This window comes from Apteryx mantelli, chromosome 3 (genome assembly GCF_036417845.1).
Source record: "Apteryx mantelli isolate bAptMan1 chromosome 3, bAptMan1.hap1, whole genome shotgun sequence".
Classification (NCBI taxonomy): Eukaryota; Metazoa; Chordata; class Aves; order Apterygiformes; family Apterygidae; genus Apteryx; species Apteryx mantelli.
The window spans coordinates 63702131-63729370 of record NC_089980.1 but is presented as its reverse complement, the minus strand read 5'-3'; the positions used below and the strand labels follow the sequence as shown (position 1 = coordinate 63729370).

Sequence of the window (27240 nt, the reverse complement as noted above, 5' to 3'; positions counted from 1 at the left end):
TACTTCAGGAAAGGCACACTTAAGCACTAACCTGCAGGTAAGGAAAACTGAGCAACAACTGGCAGCTTCCTATCTTATTCTTGACTTCATTACTGGTTTTAAAAATGCTACTGATTAGATATGTTCCCATAAAACCCCAACAATTTAAAAATGAACAGTATAACAAAAATAGCATGTTTCCAGCTCCTTTTCAGGCATTCAGGTATTGCCTTGTCATTGACTAATATCAGCAGACTAGAAAGATGACAAGTTAGGATGTAGCAATCGCTTTAGAATTACTTCGTAATTTATTACTTTTACAGTTAGCTGAAAGGACAGAAGACGATGCAGGGCTAGATCAATTTATACCAGCTACCCTGTCTCAATCACTTGAGCAGGACACAGGGGTCAACTTCAAAAAGGCCCTCTCCTTGACAAGTCACTGGATGACAGAAGGGATCTAAAAATCTGACATGAGATGCAAAGGCTTTAAAAAAAGCTCAGAGCCCCTATACTCACTATTACACTTTTAATACAAGCATGTGACCTAGAAATCCTTGAAAACACTTCTGGAAAATAAATAAATCAACCAAACAGAAACAATATATATAAGAAATCCCAGTATCTCGTCATTCCTCCATCTTCAAAGCAGCCTCTTCTCTTGAGGAAGATTTGTTGGCTCCTATTGCTACCACAAGTATTCAAAGGGGCTATGACAAAAGGCCACTATTTGTCCAAAAAGAGTATTCCACAACCGGCAACTTTTTTTTTTTTAAATATGAGAAACAGTAGCAGTCTTTGACCTAGCTGTGAACTGCACTGATTTTTTTTAATTAAAATGTTGTTTTAAAGGAAAAAAAAGTTCACCAACCATGCCAATTTAGATATGTACGCCAAAAGAAATAATGGAAGATTTACTGTCATTGAATGGTTGACTCAAGTACGTGAAAAACATCTGTCATTCATATTTGTACAAAGCTTTTGTTTAATGTTGAATACTGGAAGTACACATAAACTGAAGGCATGTTCCAATACAGTAGAAAACAAAAGTGACCTGATAATACCTGTAGAATCAGCATGACAATGAATGATGTCAGTAATTCTTAAGAGAATTCTCCATTCTCTAAAAACATGGAATTAGAATAAACTCCATCAAGCACATAACTCTAGGGCAAACAGATCATGGATTTTCATGATGAACCCTCCTTCAAATCAGTTCTTGAACATTCAGTTCTTGTACTATGTACTCTGAAAACAGCATCAGAGGCATTCACATAAACCTCTGACTGACAGAAGATAGGAAGAGCAGTACCCCTACCTACTTGTCCCATTTGGTTTTGTACGTGCCCCAGTATCTGCTACTGGCTGCTCTCAGAAAGAGGACAACAGGTTTTATGAAATGGATGGACAAAGGAGACCCTTTATTCTAACATATAATAATACAAGAACTGTAGTCCAGACAAAGGAGACTGATACTAAGAAAACAGCCAGAATGCAACATAGGCCTGGCAGTTAAAATTCTCCCTGCCCACTCCCCTCCCCCCCCCCCAACAACAACACCCACAACCACATCATCATACAGGGGCACACAAAGCATTGCAGTGGGTCTATCTCCATGGCATTTTAAGAGATTACATTCTTTAAACTCAACCTTCAAGATGAGGCAGTATAACATCAAAATAAGGATCCTTCCATTGCAGATGAAACATTTTTGTAGAGCTATCAGTAAAATGGAAGTTGCATTTCTTCCTCAGTCTTTGACAAGGTTTTACCTCCTTTGAAGAGGTAAAGAAAATGTGTGGCCTAAATCTCATTAGCTTCAAACTGTAAAACTGCACTATGCGAAATATAGAATAGCATAACTTGGGAAAAGTTTTACTACTCAGTTATATAAATCCCAACAAACTAGCCTATAGTGGAAATGCTGACATGGTGTCAAATTCACATCTCTCCTTTATGGGCAGCAACTGGTACAACCTCTGCTTTTCATAACAGAAAATATTCACAGGGAAAGGAGGGGAGGAAATCATTAAAAGCAGCATTACTTTTTATGTATTCTAAACAAGCAATGTCTCCAGCCGGACATAAGACACACAAAACATCTGCTGCATACTAAACAGATTATTACTTAATTTAGCAATAACACTGAAATATTCTGTTAGGACCAGTAACCACACATTTCTCCAGCTTCTCACATTGTTTTCCTTCACCATGCAATAGTAACCATCTACCTCTTCAACATGAGAGGAAAATACTTCCCCTTTCTTTGCCTGCCAGAAGCAGACAGGCTTGGGTTTGTTTAGTCTGCATTACTACTAAACACTGACAAAAGTCACCATTAACAGGCCATAAGAGTCCAGCTTCAGACTGAGATAGCAATACCATTAACAAACTGGATGCTGCAGCTTCTTAGGAGTAGCTAAACTCAGGTCACCTTTTAACTCTTTCGAGGGGATTGAAATTACCTCTGCACTTCTTCAAATAAACAAACAGCTGTCAATGAAAAAGAATCCTGAAAAAGGTTTGCATTGGTGTGCAAAAGTTACCTTGAACGGTAAGGGTTTCTTCTGTTTGGTCTCATATGCTATTCTACTATTAAGTGGCACCCAATATGTTATTGTAAAATTCTTTCCAAAGATGTTTAACAGCTGCAGTTTGAATTCTACACGCTCCAGAGCAGCTTTATGATATGCAGCTCTATGAACATTTATTCAATGTATGAAGATAGGAAGTCCTCTGTGAGCATGCCCATGTCCCACATATGTGGCAGAGAATGCCATGTTATAAATAATAATAATAATAATAATAAAATCTTTAAGCCAATGATAGCCTTATGCAGGGTTTATTCTAGCTGTCTCAAGACTGACTTTTGATGATCTCAGAGAAACCACTATTTACATATCAACTTGCCATAAAAATCATTTTATTCCTCCCAAAATTAATCCTGCCTTCTACCAATGGCCTCCCCCTTGGCAGTGAGTACAAGACAGTGAGGGGACAGATGGTAGGAGAGCAGCTACCCTGGGCCAGCACAAGGTCCTATAACCTGTCAACCAGCGCTGACTGCAAAAGCAGTGTCAATCAAATGACGCTCAAAGTGGAAATCAATGAGTCAAGATTATCACCAGCAGCTCAATCCAGAAAAAAAAAACACAAAACAGAACTTTCCTCTGCCAAACAGAATTCCTTCCTGTGTTTGCCTCAGGGGCTATTTCATGTTTTCGAATTCCACGCTCCTCTCCCTAAATCCCCAGATCTCTCTCTCAGCTATTCTACATCCCCAAGGGCTACCTCTCCTCCTAGTCCCTTTCTACTCTTCACTTTTCTCCTACAGCACCTTGTTTTCAAAGCTTTCTAAACCGAAGGAGGCTTCATAAAGCTTATACCACATACCTAGTTACTATGACAAGATAAATTACATTGGATCTGCAGTATTGACCGCTTCCCCCAAATTTTTTTCTCTGGTTCACTTGCTAGTATTTCTAGTATCCGCTCAGCATGAAAAAGCCACTGTAAAGCAACCACTGCAAAAAATAAACAATGTTTGAGATGGGAAATATCCTGCTCCAGACAAATTACTAACACGTGTCACAGCATAGATTAAAAACAACAACAAAAAACAAATGAACAAAAAAGGAGCGGCAGAGGGTTTTCCCTCATCATTAATCACACCTAAAACAAAAAACAAAAAAAACTAGGAGCCTTTTGTGCCTTCTTAAACAGGGTATGGCCGAACTGGTAACAACGCCAGCCTGTACTGCTTTTTTAGTTCAACTTCTGCCTCTGCAAACCAAAACTGTCAGGGACAATGGCCTTGCCAGGTCTTTAAATTTTCAAATAGGTGAGCTAATGGTATCTCACAAACATAACAGAAAATCCATCTGCACCTAAGTTAAACTAAGCAGGTAAACAAAAATAAAAAATCCTAAAACTACACAAAAAACATGAGTGCTTTCAGCCAACCCTACCAATAAGAAACTAAGAGTAAAACATTGATTGGCATTCAGTATACATATTTTTATAAAAACACTGCATAAACGTGATTGAAAATTCTCACTAGTATTTTGCAAATTGTGTTAAATCATGCAATTACAGGGTCAAGCACTTTTACGATCCAACTGAGTTTGTTGTTTATTTTATTTTAACTTAATCTGGTGTTTTCAATACAAAAATTTGAAATTTAAATAAACCAGAGAAAATGTTTAAAAGAAAAAAGCATGAATGCTAAGAGAAATCACTGCTTTATTATAAGAACTCATGACAAGGAAAAATATCTATTCACATAAACTATATTCTATGAAGAAGGTTGATTGCAAGTTTGAAAGAAAAAGCCCTGTAGAATCATATTGCAAAAGTTGTCATTAACCCCACACAGCGGTTTTCCACTTGCGAACAAGAAATCATTCGATACAACTTGCACTAATTTGGGATCAACTGTACTGACTTAGTGTGAGAGACTAGTGCTTAAAAAGCATACTTCCACAAAGCAAGGCAATGTTAAGCTAATTCAGCTAAACAAGCACTTTCCCACAAAAGGCAACCACATCAGACAGACCATGATACTTTTATTACCTATGTTTACACACTTCATTTCCTTTCTCTGCTTTGATTTCCCAATATGAAAAGGATATTTTTTTTAAAAACTATTCAGGCAAAGAATTGGCATATTTTCCACGTAATAAAAACAATACTTTTAAAACAGTATTTTCTTTTTCTTTAGAAACGAAGAATTTGAAGCCATAAACTAATCAAGCTATTTCTCATAAAAACAAGTAATACATAAAGCCAATTTTTAGTCCTGAGCAGAAATCATATGCCAGGGCAAAGATACCTAGTCAAGGTATCTAGAGAAATAGAAGCAATGGGAAATAAAATGCTCAAGGTGTAACAATAATACTGATAGACAACACATGGAAAGACAAGTCTTAAAACTAAAACTGTTTTTAGTGACTGGATGCCATTACGGGAAACAAAGAATATTCTCACATATATGTACAATATTTCCCAGAAAAGTAAATATCAATTTAAAACCATTGAAAAAAATAACTGTGCAAACAGAGCAAAAAGAGACCTATATACTGGTCATTTACCCCAGAGAGCTGTAATGAAAAGTCTGCAACATAAATATAGATTTTAAAAGCGGTAAACGAATGTCACTTATTTGCATATTTCATTTATATTGTATTTAATAATGGGGTTCTCTAACCTCACCACTCAGGAGAGACATCATTGCTTTCTCCGGAATCTCTTCACTTTTATTTACAAGTATAATCAAAATCAGGCAAGCATATTTACCTGTTCTATATAAATTCTTACACCACTTGCATCATCTTTGAACATCTTCCAGAACAGCATTAAGCTATGTGATTCACATCTACTCTGTGTTTTTTCTTTCATTTCAGTCTGTTTGGTAATTACTTTTCTGTTTGGTTGTTTTTTGGGGGGTGGGGGTGCTTGTTTTAAATATACCATGGGTTGGTTGGTTTGTTTTTATATACTGTGTTGTGTTCATGACTGGTTATTCTTTCATGTACGTTGGCTCCACAATTTTAGACCCAGCGTTAAGAAAAATAACTTTCCCTCTGCCAGGGCTGCACCACCACCATGAAAAGCAGGAACAGGAAGACGTGTGTGAGCAAATAGTTTGAATAGCTGAAGCCAAATTATGCTCAGACTAAGAATCTCTAAGCAAGCTAGAAATGTCAGAAGGCATCACCTCCATGCTGATACAGAAGAGCACAAGATCATCAAAAAATTGCCCCAAAGCAGACCTATTGGAAATGAGTAATTTCAATGAAGAATAACTGCCTTGGGGCTGCAGACTCTTCAAAACACTTCTCTCCCTCTGTATGTGTCACCTCCTCTCTGCTCACCTCTATCCACCACACCAAGCTCTGAGCTATCTCAGTTGAGCAAATACGGTGTGACAGAGAACCGCAGATTACCTGCACCTTGCTGGTGTTGGAGAAGCTGCTTCCCCATCAGCTCTTGTAGTGACTCCATGCAGTCATTAAGCAGAACTGCAGAATGAATTCATCTTTGTGGAATGACAAAACTGAAGCGTTAAGTATTAGAGATGCAGTTTTCAAGGAAACGTTTATTGGGCTCCCCTCTCCAAGAAAGGCTAGTATCAAAGTACATTAGTTGGCACCTCCACTAACGCTCATAGAAGAAAAGCTGTAGAAGAGTTTAGGACTACTATTCTTTCGTAAGCTGTAAGGGTTGGTCTTAGGTATTTATTACTGTGAATAACAGTTCATCTTTTAGCTCAGTTGCTCAGTGTAGTCTTTCTTTCACATGGAAGACCGGACATAAGTTCTGCATGAGCTTCAGAGAAGCATTCTAGGTATTTGTTACGCTATAAGCATCTTTTCAGCTGGCTTATACTTATTTGTATAGGTCCAGCACTGACCACGTTGTCACTACCAAAGTAGTAATTCCAGTTAAAGGATACTCAAAAATATTAAGGCTGCACAAGCCACTCAGAAATCAAGGTGTTAGTACAGCTTTGCTGCAGTGGCAATGATAGCCTTATCACAAGCTTGTATACTCTTCCCCTCTCCGCAATGTCCTTCATACTTTGAATGACTAATGTCAGACAAATGCAATCAATAGAAAGGTTAGTTCTATGTATCTTTTTTCCCCTCATTATTCAGAGCACAGGCCAAGCACATACCTAACACAAAAAGGGTGAAAACCACCGTGGCTTTTCAGTTTTGTAGACTCATCTATTTAGTATCTACCTCATATGTATTAAAGACCTACTTTTTTAAAAAAACCTTTCCTTTCAAGAGATCAGCAAAAATAACAAAAATGTTATGCCCAGTCTACAAGTATGGCACAAAAGTGAGGAATAATGAAGTACAAGTGCCATGAGAAAAGTTCCCAAGTTAGGGAAGAAGAAAAATCCCAATATTTATCTTAATAGCCTGGGTTCATGTACCTTACCAATGCAAGTATCCTCATATGCCTCACTTCCAGCTTTCTACAGGTGGGAGTGTAACAGTAACTCAGATACAGGAGCACTGAACTTAAGATTACCTTCACACAGGAGTCATCCTCCTTCTTCCATCCAAGAAATGAACCAACCTGAGAATAGCTAAACAGTGTAATGCAGTCTGAAGTTGCCCAGTTCGTTTATGCTGTGAGAGCAATATAACCACTATCAGCTAGAGCTCTGCATGGACTAATTTACCTTACGGAAAAAAAAATTTATTACTAGCATATGTTTCTATGCTGCGTTGCTAGGGGGACATGCTCTGTCTGTTATGTATGAAGGGAAAAGTGAAAAGACTTTGATCACCAGAAACTCAAAGAAAAGGGGGAACTAATAAGGAAAGGCTTTTTAACACTCCTTAGAAAGGGAAATAACCTTCACTAGCAAGATGTTGTTCCTTCTTCATTCTTGATTCAGAACCTCACAGCTGTTTTCAAAGTCTCGGTTGCATGGAGCTTTACAGATTTGCCTTGCCACGGGAAAGCTTGTCATACTTGCTTTCTGGGCTTCCCACTCCTGTTCACATCCTTCCCTTGGGAAAGAGGCTGCTGCATGGGTTTGGTGTGCATATGAAGAGAAGAGAGCATGGCTACCTTGTGGCTCTGGAAACAACCGCAGAAGCAAAGCACAATGCACAGATGCTGATCATGCTTTATATGAAACTACAAGGCTGTATATGACTCTCTATGACTTCTAAAAGTCCTTTAAGGCCTCACATGCCTAATCCAACATTTACATCCTTCAACTCAGTCCATGAATGCAATGGTGGGGACAGAAACAAGCAGCTTCTGGAGGTGGGCACGTCCCTTGGCACAACGCCTATGGGCTAAAGCAAAGAGAACTACTCGGTTATCTGTCTAGGAGAGAAGCTACACTTGTAGTTTAAGTGCAGGCTAAACAGTGCTAACTGACAGTCAGCAGTCAAGCCTTGGTGAGACACCAGGGAGTCAACTATGAGAAAACAGACCAAAATACAAAAAGAAGTTATATGTATTCTCCTATCCAGAATCCAGGAGACAAAAAAAGCGTATCATTCAACTAATCCAACCTTGAACCAAACAGCAGTTTAAGCTCACCCTGCACACATATTACGAACACATTCATTCTTCCAAGGCCATATAAGGGATTTTGTCACACGTTGCATGCAACCATTCTTAGCTTTTTGTTTTCCTCCCTCTTCCCTCACTTTTTGTATTATAAATTCCAGACTTTGTTATAATTTGCAAATATAGGCTTACATTTATAAATAGCAAGTGTATAGTTTTTACACATTCCAGTTTGTGCCACTCAAGTAACACTCCTTAAAGAAATCCTGAAATCCTGCATATAGTTTCAATTCCCCCTCTAGCTACCTATGTAATGCTCAGAGTGGCCTCAGCTTTCTATTTCTTCCAACAGCTAAAAGAGCATCATCAGGCTTTAAAATGCTATAGAAAAAAATAAAATTAAAATGGTATTTTCTGTCAACTTCACAGGATTAAATTAGCTCCAGATACTTTAGAGGAGTAAACACATAACGCTTTCGTTGCCTACATTTTTTGCCTCAACCTTGAAATCATTAGCAGTTTGAAGCTAAATTCTCTCTCAAAAGCATGTCAGATTTTCAAATTTAAATATTGAAATGGAACTGTGGGATCACTACAATGAATATACATGACTCCCTTCTTTGTGCATTTAAGCAGAAAAATACATGAATTTTTAAGTGTTGTTCACAATGAACCAACAGATCAATAGTCCTCTACATAAGAAATCCAAGCACTGCCTGTTTTAATGCCTCAAGCCTAACAGCTTTCTAAATCCTCACAATTAGAAGAAATACACATTGTCCCACATTCTCATTCATTTTTATTCATACAAAAAAGCAGCCAGGATTACCAAGCTACCTAACTCTGGAAAAATATAATAAGCTTAGAAGATACAGCTTCTAAGATACAGTGCTTATGCTACAACTTTGCAGTAATAACTTTTCTTCTAAACTGAGAGTGTACTGAGTCACTGCTGCAGCAGGGGAAAACAAGAAAAAAGTTACTTGAAGCCGTTTTTCTAGTCAGAGCACAGGGACTCACTTCTAGATCACCAGGCAATAAGGCTTCCAGCCGGGTGCGATGGCACACACCACCCACAACCCTGCCATCCGCACGAAACACTGCAGAGCAGGTCTCTGCTTCCAAACTTTATTCAGAAAATAACAAGGGCAGAATGTACGGGCACAACCATCAGGCACCATCAGCAACTATTTAAAAATTACATCCTCTACACATACACACACACTGCTGACCACGAATAATTGAAATCAAGTAGAAATCAAGTTACATGCCACTATGCAGTGCTTTGGTTATCTTTTACACTACCAGCTGTATGTATTACTTTGAGATCCATAGCGCACTAAAGAACAAAGCTAAAAACATAAAGAAGTCCCAGTCTCAGCACAGAATTTTTGCTTGCATTGGTTTATATTTTTGCAAGTTTTTCTCAGATTTCTTTCAGGAACCCAACTTCCGAAGAGATTTACCAAAGCAACTCTTCACTACAAGCTCATCTTGTAAGGTGCTAAATAAACTTAGTCCTTACCTAGCAAAGCAATCAGAGAAAATCAAAAACACACAGAATTTGTCCACAGAATTTGTTAAATCCTTATAGCTAGGCATGTGGTTAGCATGCCTAACTAGCTTCCCTCTCTCCTTTCAGAGACAGCAAATTGTCACATTTTTAGCATTTTTTTTTTCAGTTGGGGTGTTTCTTCCCTGATTGAATCTGAGCCCTTTTGAGACAGTTCATCACTCAGAAAGGATATGTAGCAATCATTAAAAAACAAAACAAAACACCCCTTCATATATCAGGTTAATCCCAAAGTGAATGAATGTAGAGTGTATAAAAGCCAGAAGAGCAGAAAAAAAAATTATTAGAAGATGACATAAAGCAATATTAACTGAAAAATAATGCATGTTTTCCAGTAATGTCCTTAAAACCATCTCATTTACTATTTTCTCTTTGTTTACCGCTAATCCTAAATTCTTGCTGGCCCATTTCACTGACTTAAGTAAGGTATACCATTGAAAGTAATGATTTTATTGAATCTCTGAGTCTCTGTTGATACAGAAAATTTTAATTTACACCCAAGTGAATCACACATTTATAGAGTATCTTGTCTTAAATGACTGTAAAATCATAAACACAGTCCTTTCATTAATCAAAATGTCTTATTTTATCTTTTAGAAATGTTCTTCAAGCATGTAAGTTGCAAAACAGCTGTTTCAGGTGGAGGGGAAGTCTTCTGTTTAAAAAAATATATATATTGTGGTTTTACTGTTTATGCAATCAAACACTGGCCCAAATCATTCTTTTCACATTATACATTCATTTAACAAGAAAGGCCCAAAAAATTAGAATCATATTGTATAATATACAAGTTATTAGCATTGGCAAACTATTAAGAAACAGTCTTCGATAAGACCTGTAAGAAGTTTTCTGTTGACCAGGCTATGCCTACGCATTTAAGTAACAGCCTACACTGACAACAAGTTCTGTTCCTGTGCAATTTCCTATACATGCACCTCTTAAACCTGTCCTACAGAGAAAGAGGATATAGGGATGCCCAAACAGCCATCTGTCTTTAGCACAGTGATGTGTCAGCAATAGTACAACATCTCCAACGACCATAAACTACAACTAAGGCTAATATTCATACCCTGAGTGACCAGAAGAGGCTGCTCATGTCACAGAAGTTACCGCACAAGTATTCTCTATTTGGCAGAGCAGGCTACAAAGCTTCTCAGCCAGTTAATGCACAGTACTTGCAATCACTTTAGAAAACAGCCACTTCACTACCAGCCTTGACATCACACTACATCATCAAGTGAGAAGATAGAAAGGACCTTCAAGAAATCTCCAGCTTTGTACAGGATGCTTTTAAAATGTCCTATCACATTACAGAGAGTAAATTATAAGCAAGAATATCAAGCGAACACATAAAATAGCTTTTTAGTAATAAATGGGTGGTTGTGAGAACAACATTGCGCTCTTTCCAGAAAGAGATGCCTAAAAGCACCGAAGCAAACCACAGACACATGCCATTTGAACAAGCAAATACTTTCTATCCAAATTTTACTGAATAGAATTTACTGAATAGAATTCAGTAAAGCATCTATTAAAACAAGTTCTTCTCAGTAAATCTATGAGGAATGACTGAAGACATATTGCAGACTTATCAGGCACTGCTTTACATGGCTGAATTGTACTCATACACTACTGTCATGCATACACAACCCTGAATCCTCTGATGTGGACAACCCACTTGTGATACTTCAGGGGATCATAGAAAAGGAGCCTCAAAAGAGGAGACCTCGCAAGGTCCAAGTCTGATTAAAAGAAGAAATCCTATCTTCTCTCTCCCATAACAATTAACCAGCTTCAGATAAATTTTATTGCCCATTAAAAAGTTGAATTCCTCACTCTTCAAGCAACACTGACATGAGTCCTACACTGCCATCATTTGGTGACCACTCAAACTTTCTCCATACATTTTTCATCCAGATTAGACAGCACTCTGCTAGGAAGAAGCAGACTGTAGATTTAGACAGAGTTGAGGAAAGAGCGGACTTTTTGGTGTAGAATTCCAGACTCCTCATCAAGATAAAAAATAAAGTTAGCTTAAACTAACTTTGTTGAAAAATTCAACTAAGCGATCCACATAAAGTCCAATAAACAGGTCAGATTAAAGCATAACTGGATGATTTAAGAGTCTCAAAAGAAAAAAAAATAAAATAAAACATTCTCTTCTATAGGTAGAGGTAGTATGTAAGGACCTCTAGCAGTTGAAATTGTACAAGTGGAATCTAAAATATGGTAGGATATCTTTTTGAAGCACGACACTGAACTTACTTTGCAGTGAGTATGTGTCAGCACAGACATAACTTTCAGCAGTTTTCCCAAAAGAGAAAGCTCCAAAGTACCATCATAAATTTAGATGCCTTTTGGCTGCCAAGTTGAAAGACCAGAACTTCAGAAAACAAAACTTCTTCTAGTAATATTTCTAATAGTTTCCCAATGCGTCAGGCTAGCCAAAATGGATGAGAGAATTCCACTTAGTCTAGGTCAGAAGATACATCTATGGTAACCTTCTGGAAACAGCTAAGAGCTGAGATTAGGAGTTTCTTTAAATAAATTAATTAAAAGAAAAAACCCACAGCTTGTAAGGTTACCTTGCTCATTAAACCAGGTAATATCTACTCTTTCATTTCATCATCATTCTAAAGAACAAGCAAAAACGACTATAAGAAAAAAAAAAAGCAGAAACCTATTCCCTCCTCTATTTTCTACATACATTTCTAAGTCTAGGCTTTAGTCTCAACAATCTGAATGAAAAAGGAGTGGGTGGCTGCCATGGCAACACAATTTTTTCCGATCTATTGTGAATGTTCCTAGGGTGGATTACTGTCTGTAATAACAAGGGATTGAAGATCCAATAGTTCAGGAGTTAACTAGAATAAATATTCTTCTCCTCTAAAGACTCTGCCTGCAGCAACAGGAAGTAAAATCTAGATAAAAATACCTATAACAAAAAAAATAAAATGGATTGTTTGACAGTCCATGTCTGCAATTGCAGTCCAGCCTTGTGCTTAAAGTTTCAGAGGGCTTTTAATGTGATAGCAGAGTTTCTTTTATTGTATATTTAAGAATATGGAGCATATCATAAATTAACGCTCCTGGCTCTGTTTTATCCAATAACAAAGATGGAGGTGAAAGTTTATCCTGTGAGAACGCACAATGAAAGAAGATAAAACTCTCTAGCACTTGCACAACATTCATAAGGAAAAGCATCAGTTATGTAAACAGGTTTTCATAAGATTTGGAGTAATCCCTGCAAGTTCTGTCCCAATGACAAGTGAACAGCTTTGCTAAACACATTCTCTCTCTGCTCCAATTTATCAGAACAAATCACAGAGCAATAAGGAGACCTGAGAAGATTCTAGGATTATACAGAAACCATCTCAAACTTGTTTCAGTACAGGAAAGGGATGAGCAGGACAAAGTTTTCAGCTCTGCCTGATACCGGCTATTAAAGCTCCTGAAAAAACATGGCAGTAGCCACTGAATCCTGGTGGCTCTCTAGTGGTTCTCTGCAGTTGGAAAAACAGATTCTCTGCTGCTGTGCTGTTGGGTTTTGTTGTTGGTGGTGTTTTTTCCTGGCTCTCTGCAGTTGAAAAAACAGATTTCAGCAAAAAAAATATTTGCATTCAGAAAAACGTCCTGCCCCATTTCCTTGTACCAGTCTACATTTCCGTGACCCAAAGTGAGAGCTTATCTGTTAGGTTTCAGATAATATCTAGCACTTTCTAACACAGCTGAAACACAAACTCATCTTAAAAAAGCATACACAACAAGCTAGACTGAAGTTCCTGAACCCCTTCTAGCAGCTTCAGCTTAGAAAAAAAGACCTTGGAGCCTCACTGACAATTCTCTGAAATCATTGGCTCAATATGCAGCAGCAACCAAAAAAGCCAATAAAATGTTGAGCATCATCAGAAAGTTGCCAAGGACAAGATACAAAGCCATTACTGTGTACAGTATAAAATGCTGATGCAACCTCATCTTAAATACTGTGTGCAATACCAGTCACCACATATCAAGAAGGACACAGCGGAATGGGAAAATGCACAGAGAAGAACAACAGAGTTGTTTAAGAGAATTCAGCAACAGTCTTATGGGGAGAGATTAAAAAGGCTGGGACTCTTCAGTTCGGGAGAGGAGAAGGTTCAAAGGAGGTATGATAAAGGTTTCCAAATCATGAAGAGATTGGACAACGTAAGCGAAGAACTGTTATACGCTCAATCCCACAGTACTAAAACAAAGGGCATCTACACTTTAAAAACAGAAGGAGATCAATTTAAGAATATAAATCATAGGGGTATGGTTTTTTTTGTTGTTGTTGTTGTTGTTTTTTTTTTTTTTTTTTTTTTAAACTGTTGCATGGTTTGTTGGGCAGGGGGGGAATGGGGGGGGGATTAAACAGAATTGACAATGAGCATCTGGCATCTACATGGCCGTGGGAGGTTGTGAGGCAGAAAATAAATATCAGCGAATTTGAAAAGAAATTAGACAAATTAATTGGAAACAGATCCAAGACAGATACTATGAAGAGCAGAGTAGGGGTATACTCTTTATCATCCTTTATCCCATGATAGTGGTTGCTTCAGGAGAAGAAGGACAGACCACACACAGTGGCCAGGTTCAAACGTATTCTCCATAGATAGCATCTCCTAGTGCCACTACTGAAGAAAATATACCAGTACAGATGGACCACTGGTCTCTTATGTGTTTACACACGTTTGTCCCCAGTGAAATGGGGACTCTGAGTCAAAGAATTACATACATGCATGAATATACATATACATATATATTTTACACACATATGCACACATATATGTATATATACGTATTTTTCTTTTTTCTTCACACACAACACACTCCAAATGGTACAGGTAGAGTTTGAGGTCTAGGAACACAGCAGACAGGAGCCAGTCATTTCTAACATTACATGACTTGGTTATAGCTTATGGTAAAGTTCCAGGAAGGAACCCTGTAATAAAGCCTCAGAAGGTTACACAAGGTCCTCAAAATTCAACACTGTGATCCCACTTCTTAATGTGATGTCTCACATTTGAATTTTAATACAGCTTAGAGCACGTTAAAAATCAGGACAATCAGGATCCATCGCTTGTCCTCCCTGAACCAGCATGACACGAGGCAGCTCCCATTCAGAAGCTGTTTAGTTACATGATGGCAGGACAGTATCCAAAACCACAAAGCCTGGATGGGATTTCAGAAGGGATCACTGATGTGCATGCACTCTGTCACCTCCATTTGGCTAAGCACTTGGCCATAGGCGAGGTCCACACCTGCAGGTCACACTTAGGAGTTACAGCCCCCAACACCAGTTACATGCCTTAACAGTATTCAAACTGGCTGCAGGTCATGTCTTGCAGCTCAAGACACCAGAAGAGTGAGCTCCTGGTTTGGCGCATCCAACTGCATCAAGGCACCCTAAGGTTTCAGGTATCTCAAGGACTACTGCAGAGAAGATATGGAGGTGGAGTAGACTTACTTTTGGAATATGAGACAAGAAGATATCAAAGAAAGAGAGGCACTGAACTTATCACAGCATTTCAAGAGACAGACCAGAAATTCTGAATTACTGTGCTCTTCCAGCAGTGTAAGCCTGCTTTCATATGCATTTCCCTCCAAAACAATGTCAGAATATCCTCTTTGATATTTGAGGCTAACTATAAACCTTCAAAAACATAGGCTTTAATCGGTGGTTTGAGACCCAGTAGGTTTTCAAAGTTTATATAGGAGTCTTTGATTAAAACAGCCTGGATACTGGATTCTTGGAAAAGAGAACATGAGATGAATATACTCATGTCTGTACCGAAAAGATAATATTAAGAAGGCAAGCCCGCAGAAATATTTTCTTTATTGTACTGAAAAAGTGCCCATCAATTGCTTTCACCACAGCAAGACAACTTGCTTTACTCTGCAGTAGTGACAGAATGTTTGGTTCTTTCATTACCCAGGTGGTTTTTTTTATTTTAAGTACTGATCCATTGCACTTTTCCTGACTTACCACAAGACAACTGCACTTCTGGGAACAAGCTGAAATACAGCCAAAAGTAACATTTTTTTTTTATTAACGTTAAAAATACACTACATTGACATCTTAATTTAACAGCTCATTCTTTGTGACATGCTTTTGTTTACATATCATTCTTTTGGAGAAATTGTCCGGGAGAGCAGTTAGTGATACACACCTGAATCATTCATGGCACTCACTTAATGAGCAATGGCTTTAAGTCAGACAGGTCCATTGTGAGAACTCTCATTTAACTTCAGGCATTAACTATACTCTTCCTTTCCTTTAACAAAATATTCCCACTCAATTTCAACTCCTTTTCCTAAACACACCTCAGAAAGAAAAAAGTCTAATTTAAAGCTAAAGAAATCATACTGAGCTTGTGAAATCTTTCTTTTTCATGAGTAATCAACATTCAGGATTCTCAAATATGCAAAGCACTTAAAACTGCAAGAGTCCTTAAAAGATTCCTAATGGATTACAAGTTTACTTAAGCAGCTCTCTAACTGTTCAGTAATGCTGATCGACTAGTGGGAAGCTTATTCTTCCCCTTCATAGGGTACACAGTTTTTGAAAACACATCCTTACTTTGAAGAGGTACTTCACAGTAGTGTGGTACAGAATGCTAAAGCTCCTGCTTCATTCACACTTTAGTCTACAGGACCAGATTGCAGCTCTTCTAAGCAAAAGAGCTCTGTAGATGCTCCTCTTCCAGCCACAGGCTGTTTAATTCTCCCTATTCTCATCCCTTCATAGCTCAAATTTTGGTCAAAATTAGTATTTCAGCAACATAGCTGACTACCTCTACTTAATCCAGATTTTGCACATCTATGTGATGAGATGTATAACAAATTTAAAAAACCCTTTCTAGACTATAATTAAGAGCAGAGACTAAAGGTAGCACTGAAATCATCAGATACTACACATTTTTTATTACAAATAATTGATTATAACTGTAAGAATGATGGAAACAGGTTTTAATATGGAAAAAAAAAACAAATCTATAATAATTAAGTAAGAACAAGGATTTACAAATACGTCCATTGCCCCAAGTCAGTCAGACATACCAAAAGATCACAGAGAAGTTAGGGCTAGAAAAATGTTTTTTTCTCACAGTCTTTTCCTGCTGGTAAAGTAAACAATGGAATTAGCATTACCCTGAAGGGATAACAACAAACAGAAAGTAGTTTCTGTTGGCTAAGCTAATGCTTGTGATAGAAGTGGCAATAGCTAACTAAACCCGAAAGAAATACTTGCAACTTTCAGTGTCTGAATACTTCAACAAACCAACTTTGAAACATTAAGTACATTGACAGCAACCCCCAAAAGCCTGATGAGGATCTGAAATATTAATGATCCATCCATAGACATAAAATTACTGATGAAACACTCATAGGTCCCTGCCCAATTCAGTCTGGACTTGAATGAAGTCAACTTAAGCATCTCTGTGATTCAAGATGCATGCATTATTTAGTATTAGCTAGACACTCATTCATTTACACAGACAGATGCTGAAAGGATTTATAAGAGAGAGTACCCATTCCTGCTTAATTTGAAATGTCCTGTTCTCTCTTAAACCTAAACCAGTGATTTATATCAGTAAAGGAACACTTTGTTCAGGTTCTCCTTCAGAGAGAAGAGAGATGCCCCGTGCAAGGTTCTCAGCGCAACTCCAGAGACCAGGAAGTCACCATCCACATCTCCTGTGCTTGTACATAGGCACAACTCCAGGTACTTCCATATCCACAGACCCAGCCCACTGATTCTTCACAGTACTTTTGCACCATTTCTTTTTTGGCAGAATCTATGCAAATATTCTTTAGCATGATCTATGCAGCGATAGATAAGCAGTTTTACATCACACTTTTCAAAATCCTAAATGAATATTCATAAAGAAGGCTGGAGAAGAACAGAATGAAATGCAAAACCTGAGCTCATGAGGGTGGGCACCAGTATGAAACATGGAATTAGGGAAAAAGCTGGCACTAGAGACTGAAACGGCAGCTGCCTTCACTTTCTTCTCCCCACAGCTGTTTGCTTCATCAGTTTCTTTGCAGCTGAGTTTTCCATACTTTGTGAGTATGAATACAGCCTTAGGTACAGGTACATTCCATAAGGCTGATTTTTAATTCAAGTATTTTTAAATTTCCTCTACATTTCCTGATACACAGTTCTACAAACCATTTATGAGTTTTCACTCTTAGGGCTATCATCACAGCCCACTCTCAAAGAAATTTTGAGAATAGTTAAAATGGGAAATTCAAGGTCCCTTATTTCAATGAGACACTCCTCTTGCCCTGCCCCTTCCAAGATACAGAGCATAACTCAACACCCAGACAGGATTTGCTATCTGCTGGATTACGGTTGGCATTTAGTACGTGATAAGACTATGAATAGATGATGAGAACTGGGCTGAACACCACAATAATCTGTACAAATATTGTAAGTATTTGATACATCCCGAAAGATTCCTGTTAATCTGGAAAACCTGGGCTAAATCTGTAACCCTGATTTACATGAATAACATTGCTCTCGATAATATTTGTTTTTAAAGAATAGAAGTATCACTGATATCCAAAACAAAAACAAGTTTAAAATTAACTTGCAAACCATTTCTTTCCTCCTGTCCAAACAGATCTCAGCAGCACACAGTGTGCGTTAACTCAAACTCTCTGTCACATAATACTGTACTTATTTATATAACACAACCAAAGCCAAGCACTGAATTAGGAGATACCAACAGAGGGAAAGACCAATAAAATCGGTGCTATTAAGCAGAAGCTAACAAGTCAACAGCTTGTGTGTGTGGGGGGGGGGGGGGGGGGAATCTATGTTAACAGGGAGAACAGTTATCAAGTAACTAGAGGCCAAAAGCAACATTAAGATGAGAACCACATCTGAAAGAGCTGAGCCAGAATTTCACCATGCACAGCACAAAGTACCTGCGAGGGAGCAGGCTCAGATAAGCAAGCTGGAAACAAGAGCAAAGGAATCACAGAGAGGTGGAAATGAAAATAAGGTAACAGGGAGGAACAAACCACTCAGTGTGCAAGAGGACAATTTCAAGGCAACACCCTCAGAAGATGTGAAGCTAAAGGAAAGAGGAAAGCAGAGACACACGACCACCACACAAAGACGACGCCTGAGGAGAAGCCAACATGGCTCTGCAGACAGCTAGACAGGATATAGTCATGACAGGTGATAGTCAGGCTGCTGAGAATTTTAGCAGTATTAAATGTAAATCTTACAGGGAAAGTGAAACGCTTAGAAAGCTTAATATCTGAAGAAGGGGAAGGAAACACGGTATTTATATAGTGTCAGGACGGCCAGTGATGAAAGGTGGAAGAAAGAGACCAAGGTGAGAGAAACCAAGTCATATCTTTGCAATATTTAACCAATGTAGTACTCAGCTATTTAAATGGCTCGTTTCTCCCAAGCAGAAATAGGATCAAAAGAAGGGTTAAAGAAAACTCCATGGTCCATGTGCATGTATTCTGCAGCACACATACACATATCTGGATATACAAAGATGTTTTACTGAATAGCTTCTTTTCAAGATTTCTAAAACAACAACACTGAACCATTTTGTATGGAATAGTCACATCTCAAATCTCCACATAAAACTTCCAGCTTAACACAGGATTGTGCGAAGCAAGTGACACTGGCCAGTGACACCAACACAAGGCACGGAAGGACTCACAGCTTCGAATCACGTCAAATTCTTTTATAAAAAAATCTGCCAATTATGCAGATTTGGCATAAGATGTCAACAGTGACAGGAAAAAAAAAATCACAGGCATAAAAATTTATGTTCCCCCCAAAAAGGACATCTTTATTCCACATCCTAACCATACCAATCACTTAACTATACAGAGGAAGGGGAAGAGGGATCCGAAAAGGGTTTGGGTTCCTTCCCCCTCCCCGCTTTTCCTTCCAGTTTTCACTTTCCACCTGAAAATACACAACTTTTCAACTTGATACAGTTTACTAATAAACTGCAGCTTCAGTGAAGTAATGAACAGTGCCTGTTAGTAAACAGCCATGAAGTGCTGCCACAGAGAAACAAATCAATGGAGAGATTTAATCCATTTTCCTTCCTCTGGGAATCACCAATCAGCAACATTTCATAGAAGAACATTTCATTCATGAAACGCCACATGCTACTGGTTCATATCCGGCACAACACAGAAAAATTCATATGACATAATGGAATCCCTTTGTTTCTGCTAAAATAACAGAAAAGAATCATCCAGCCTTCATCTCAGAAATATCTGCAACTGAATACTGCACACTTGCCCACCTAAATGTACAGAAAACATGATAAATGCATAGGGCTATTTTAACTTTGTCTTGTTGCAGCCCATTAATAGGGCTCCTATTAAATATTGGACCAGGACATATATATCCTAACACCCACAGTAAACGCAAAAGCAAGTGACACAGGCCAAGTGACAAAAGAATATGGCCTTTTTCAAAAATGAAAGGGTAATCTCCTCTTAAAGCTCCTGAATGCACATATTCCACACAGTCTTAGCTTTACCTCAACATATAACAAACAAAACAAAAAAAATTACTCTTTAGAGCTATGGGTAAGAACAAAAGACTCTAGTGGCTCTCTCTCCCTCCCACTGCTGCAGTTCACTAGTAACTCCAACGAGCCATCTAGCATCCTTGTTCCTACATTTCTCTTTTGCAATGACATATAAAAACAACCATTTTTGAAAATCATTTTGAGATCTTTAAATGAGAGCCACTAGCAGTATTGTTTGTTACGATCAGGTATATACTATAATCTAGCATGAGACACGCACAAACCTTTAGAAAATGACCTCTACAGACCTATCATCTCTCACTGACCTGCTTTAAAACATATTTGGATCTTTTCCAGTCTTTTATTGCTCTTCTGCAATAGTAAACCACTGTTTGATCATTTTAAAAAGTTCAGAGCAGATGTGCCTGCAAACTGAGCGTGATGATTTAAGTGGATAACAGGAAGAGATGAACTCTCAAGAAATAAAGATCCTGAGTTTATGCTAATAACTTTATTTTAAAAGACTAAATTAAGAGGAAACATATGCAGATTTCTTTAAACTCTTGTATTTTGGAGTTAAGCCTCAAAAGCATTGCTCATGTCAGAATACATTTCTGAGTTCCACAGAGTATTGCTCTATATTTCTAAGCATTTTCCCAAATTCAGTTTTGTCCCCCACTAAAGACCATGACAGAAAAGACATCAGCATTGTGTTGGGGGGAGGGAAACACAGTCATTATGTAATCAATTACACATAGTTGCATTTGTTCTCTTTCCCATGTCTATACCATACAGCGAAGAAAGTATAATGAGATGAAATAAGCTGTACTAGAATGAATTTGTCCAACGGCAAGCATGCCCTAACTTGATTACTGATTAGAGTTGGTTAGACAACTTTATATTCTACGTAAACGAGGATATGTTTTAGATGCAACAGACTTTTTTGTTATCAAAAAATTACTTATGAATTAACATTTTAATATGCACCCAGGTGGCACAGAACTAGCAAAACCAGAGAGCTGAAACAACATCTTATAGTTAAAACAGTAAGGCACAGGTAGGTTTGTTTTAGTTCTTTCAAGCACTTTTGAGTCATCTTTGCAATATAAATCTGCACTTTGGGCACGGGAGACCCTCTAATACTGGTCATGTTGCTACAGTGTAGAAGGCCATTTTGCATAATTTTACTGAATTTACATTCATGTTGTTTCTGTAATTCATGTTCATTTCTTACTTACATGGGCCTTCCTTAGCTTTACTTGGAGAATAACCATTTTGCCTGATGGACATCTAAAAAGATCAGGAAAAGGATCACAAAACAGATTTGGACTGAGCATATGCATCAGAAACTATTCTGATGAAATTTTAAAGGGGATAGCTCAGTTGTGCTTTGCTGGGGGAGGTGGGAAGAAAAGGGAGTAGGGACCTACAGCAAAATGTTTTCCTAAAAATTAAACACTACGGTAAACTGTTAAGCATTTCTCCCATATCCAAATCTGCTTCATCCTATCCTTTACAGTAGCACATTTATCAATAAAATTTCAGGAACTCACTTTGCAATGGTCATACTGTTGCTGTAAGGTTGGAACATCCCCTCCAATGGGCATTTGTTTTTTTAGCTCTTCATCTTTTGTATTCAGCCATTTGATTAACTCTTCCAAGGATGTCAGCAATCTGTTCCATTTCTCTGCACTTGCCTCCAAGTGAGCCCTGTGAAACAACATAAAAGCATTTTTAAAGCCTTGAGTGGCATAAAAAGCAAGGGACTGTACAAAAAAAAATTCCATCATTAAGGTGGAAATGTTTCAAATATTTAACTGCAAAGAAACTTTGATGTGTTAAAAAACCCTCCATTTCTAAGCACTTTCCACAGCAAAACAAAATAAGCAGGGAGAGGAAGAAAAACCAGGATAACATGGACAAATATGTACCTGCTGTTTGGACCCACCTAAAACCTTGCAGACTGCACATCTGAGCAACACAAAGTGTTCTCCTTTTTTAGGACTCTACCCCTGCAGTGCACAAAGCATGAGTGTCGTTTTGTGAGCTAAAGCACCACAAAACTGAACTCTTTCATGCTGGAACCTGAATCTCCAGCGCAGAAAGGAACGAGTCATCAGCAGTAAGTTAACTGTGCTGCTGAAAACATCAGTGACCAATTATTTAATACATCACTTCAGTAGATAATGAGTTACTGAAGAATTAATGCAGTGTGCATCTGTCCCCCAGTGAAGCTTACAGCACCTCCAAACTCCAGCATACTCTTTTCTATCATATTCAAAATTACCTTGATTTGATGGCTTCCCTGCAGTGCCATCTTTGACAGGGTCCAGCTATTCTACTTTTACTCCAGTTATTCTGTGTTCTTATGGATTTCATTTTGAGACCAACATATAGCTAGCTTGTACCAGTACATAACAATTTATTTTACCACAGTGGTGATAGAGTAGAGCTCAGTCTTTTTTAACATAGTCTGACACTAGCTCTGCACCTTCCTGGTCTGCTTTTGATGGATGAGTGAACTGAACTTTACTATTCTGTTTCCTAGGTTTTCTCTTTTCTGCTTTGCACATAGTTTTTTATTCTTTTTCTGAATCACTGTAGCTTGCATCTTGACATTTATTATCATCTTAAATGGCTGTTCCAATGAATTTTTAGTACTGATCTGAAAAGAGTTGGATTGAAAGGGTGATGTGCTGCAAGGTTTACTTCAAGGCAAACTTAGGTTTGGGTAGGCTGGGATCTTCCAGGGATACTGGGATAGATGAACCAAAAAGCAGGCAGTAAGAGTGTATGGGGGGGAAAAAAAGGACATAGAGAGAAAAATCCCATCTCTGTAAGGGTAAACCAACTAGCTTTGTGGAAGAACCACCTATTCTCCTGCTCTACCCTGTTCAGGAAAGCATGTACGTAGCTACTTGGAAAAAAAAAATTTACAAGTACATGCTAGAAGTGATGTTCTTCTGCATACAGTTTTCTGCATCAGTATTTCTGTCTTCCCTTGTTCCTGTCACTAATATCATTCTCTCTGCTTGTATCCTGGGTGTAAAAACAGCTGAGCCGGAGTCCTCCCCTCTGGCATCTTCTGCACAGCCTTGGTCCACACTGTCACAATTCCCAAGTGAAAATGTACTTTATCAGCTCTTCAGTACTCACTAACCAGAACTACTTTCAAGGCAACCAACTTTCTTGCTGTGCTGTTAACCACATCCATACCAAAAGTTACTGCACAAGGTACTTACTCCACTGAAAATTCACACCTGAGTATTCACAATAATTAGTCCCTCCAGCCCCCAGCTACACATCCCAACAGCATGGTGTGGTCCATGTGCAATGTGTGCCTTCCCCTTTTCACAACTAGTTTGACTTCCTGTCAAAAAGCCATCAGACATATCTAGTTGTAAAGCGTTGCCAGCGCATGACCCCCCCATATTAGGTACTCAACAGAACCAGCCTCCTTTCTGGAAGTGAAAACAAAGTTCCCTATGAATCTGGCAGAGGGGAGACATTTTGCTCTCATCTAAGCCAAGGCAGTCCAGGTTTGAATTCACAGTTTTGCTATTAGGCCCACAGGTTTTACAAAAATAAAGCATCTTTATAGTTTTTTGTTGTTTTTTTTTTAAAAGAACAAACCACAGTTAGAATGTTTATATCTATAGTTCTGCATACATCTGAAAGTGAATTCTCTACTCATCATGACTTATTACTGTCTCTAGTAGGGGGAAGCAGCTTTCACCTCTAAAAATCGGCACTATTTGAGGCTTCAGGATTCTGCTCTAACTATTTAGCTGAATTCTTGTGCACAAAATGAATTAGGATTTTGCAAGGGGGGGAGAGGGAACTGTCACTAGTTAGGTGTTTAAAGGACACTTTAACAGTGGTTCACTGTTAATTTAACATTTGCTGCAATGATATTAACAGTGAACAAGCTAATTTGATATTAATGTGAATGATGTGGAATATAATACTAGATTAAATTCATTGTAATTTACCACTAATGAGTGTCTCTGCACATGCCAGATTAATGACAGCAGCAAAACATCACTAGCATATGATTTCAAAGTCCTCTGAAAGCAGACTTCAGGGGGCAGATAGGGGGTGCAGGAGAGGGAAGAGAGTACACTAACAGGGACAGTAAAACCCCTCTCTGAACACAGAGAACCACTCTCTTCAGAAAGGCTAGAAAGAAGTTAATAAAAAAAAATGCAGGGGAAAACATCAACATCAACCTGTACTTTTCCTGTTACCCTTCTAATCTTATCAGTTGCGACAGTGAAAATAAAAGGGAGAGGCAACAGCAGCAGCTGATGAGTAGACACAAGCATTCAATCTGCCTGAGGAGCAGAGACATGCATTGAGTAAACCCCACTCAGAGCAAATGCTACCCAGGAGGAAGGGGACCTAGATATACTCCAATTTGCATTTCAGTGTAAAGTTTTAGTATCATGTTCACATTTGTGATAGAGACATTATCACAGAGTTAGAGCCAATAAACTATGCTGAAGTTCTGAAATGTTTCTTGAGCTTCTTTGCTTTGAAAAAGAGGATTTCTGCCCTTGTTTAGAAATTGGGCCTTCTATTAACATACAATCTGCAAGCAAAGCTTCAAGTGTTGGTGCCCATGCAACAAATGAATTGGCAATTTTCAGGGACTTGCTGGGTGAAGTGGTGGCTTAAGAATCTATTCTGATAAAAATAGAGGTCAGTTATGTATGAGTGTTGTTTTGAGCACTGGTTGGAGCAACAATATTTTTCAGCATCAACCACCCTGTATTTAGAAGCACTCCTAAAGGAATCTCGGCTGAGCAGGAAAAACACAGGCTCTCCATCAAGCTGATCAGACTCAGAGCACCCTCCCTCCTTCCCTCCCTGTGCCCAGGCAGAAGATCATGCAGAAGAGCAACACTGACATAGCTCCCCTTGGGCTGACCCTGGGAAACTGTCTTCACAGCTGGTGATCTCCTCAGCTTCTGCTTCTGCTATTTAGGTAACACTTTTCCTGCTGAGCAACAAGGGAACACATGGAATAGAAAAGGTTGGTGGGTGGTCTAAGTGTAGAGAATCCTTTTCTGTTCCCCCCCATACTTTTACCTCTATCTTGTCCCCCAAATACCAACCCCCCTACCCCTCCCCAGAGAAAAAAAAGAGTATGCCCTAAATATTTGGCTTTAAAAGACATATCCATAAGAAAAAAAATATATATATATACACATATATATGTGTGTGTGTGTGTGTGTGTATATATCTATATCTCAGGAATACCGAGCCGCTGATTCGTTTTCTTCCATGAAATAAGACAACGCAGTAAGAAAAAGAAAGAAGTGTGAGTAAGTCTAGGAGTATTTCAGGCAGAGGTACATACAGTGCTCTCAAAGTGAAGTCATAATCACTACAAGTACAGTTTTAAGTAGTTTCCATGCATTTTAAAAAAAGTCCTAAAAGTGCTGCTTTTTCAGTTTGGAACTCTTTAGTTATAGCAGCAAGAAAGTAAAGTCTATGCAGTAACTAGCATGATCAGCTCTAAGGACTGAAATAGTGAAGAAAGCCTCATGTTATCCCTAAGGCAGAACAGTACTTTCAGCAACTAAATCAAAAGAATCAGAATATACATGTAGCTGCAAATATATTATTAAAAACACCCCCCCCACACACACACACAGAGCAACCCTAATTTAGAAGCACCACCCCAAGCTAAACTCCATTAAAAAAATAAAAAATAAAATAAAATAAATTGGATTTTTCAGTCATGAGTCCTAGCCTCTAGAAGGGTGATCTGCTGTTCTCCCAACTCATCCATACATTTTTGCTTTCCAATTCTTCCTTGAAATAACATATACCAAGAAAAAGTTGAAGGTGAAGCAGTAGCAATTGAAAAGTTGAACAGGCAGACCAACACACCAACTTCACACCAGTTCTACTGTTTGTTATTTCCCAAGAGAGGCTTTCACCACTCTAGCAGTTCAGTTCTCTAACTTACGCAATCAAGGAACAGGGCAAAAAACACGAACTCAGAAATACTGCCCTTTGTTCAGAGGCAACTGAGATTTGAAAGGTTAATTTATTTCTCTTACATTTGGTTCCAGTATTCTCCTCCCTGCCTGCCTTTCACTTGTAGCTCAGTGACGTATAGCTCAGCAGTATTATACCTAGCAGCAGAGTAGCACAAACCCGTTAACGCTGTCCCGTGGACCACATGTTCCAGATCTACATAGAAAGCACTCAGCGTACACTGCACAACAGCAGTCTCTGTATTGCTGCCTCAGAATTAACAGCTGCTAGGGTAAATGGCTTGAAGGTCATTTGACCATTAATTTCTCCTAAATTATCGTTAACCCCAGGAAGGGTCAAACAACTGAATTGTTATTGCTGGAACTTTACAGTTGCTGATTAAACTATTAACGTGTTCATGCTTTAGTCTCTCTCACGGGTTGATTTACTTGTGAATACAGCTCATAAAAGCCCAAGCTTAACAATACTTGTACTAATGTCCTTGTGGCGTGGTGGGGCCATTCTTTACAAGCTCTGCTGCCAAACTGCTTGGTTCCTCTGGGCCGAGCTCTGCCAGTGGGCTTTTGCTGAGCAGATTCTGCCAACCGCATATAGCTGTCTAGCTGGTTGGTGATGGCGTAAGTGGAGATGAAAAGCAAATGTCGCATTTTCCCCTCCATCTCACACTCGCAAACTCTTGTGCCTGAATTCCAAGCTCAACTCATTTTTCTGGCCTTTGGAAAATTAATATGAAGGCTTAACATTGTTCTGTTCTATTAAAAGTACAATTTCCTTTAATCAACAGGAAAGCAGAGGCAATTAAAAGCCCTATACATGCTTTTCTGTGTAGTTAACTTTAACGTGGCATTTTATTCACATTAATGAATATGGTAACTTCCAAAATGACATTGTAATTTTAATACCGACTACATTTGGACAAACACTTTTCACTTAGCACTGCTAGAGTCAAAAAATTTAAAAGGCTTTTCTTGATTAATATATGCTTTAAAACATTTTTTATTGAATAGCTGTCAGAAAATTCTGCTACCAATATGGATCTAGACGCTCATGATGCAGTGCCATCAAAGTATTCATTTCAGTGGTAAAAACAAACAA

At 38.4% G+C, this 27240-nt stretch overlaps 1 protein-coding gene across 1 annotated transcript in view; it reads right to left on the bottom strand.

The window, feature by feature from the left end:
* UTRN (utrophin) overlaps nt 1-27240 on the bottom strand; it is a 401902-nt gene that overhangs the window by 116765 nt on the left and 257897 nt on the right. The window contains exon 54 of the mRNA XM_067293529.1: nt 21690-21846. Coding sequence (XP_067149630.1) covers nt 21690-21846 — 157 coding nt within the window. The remainder of the gene's footprint in view (nt 1-21689; nt 21847-27240) is intronic.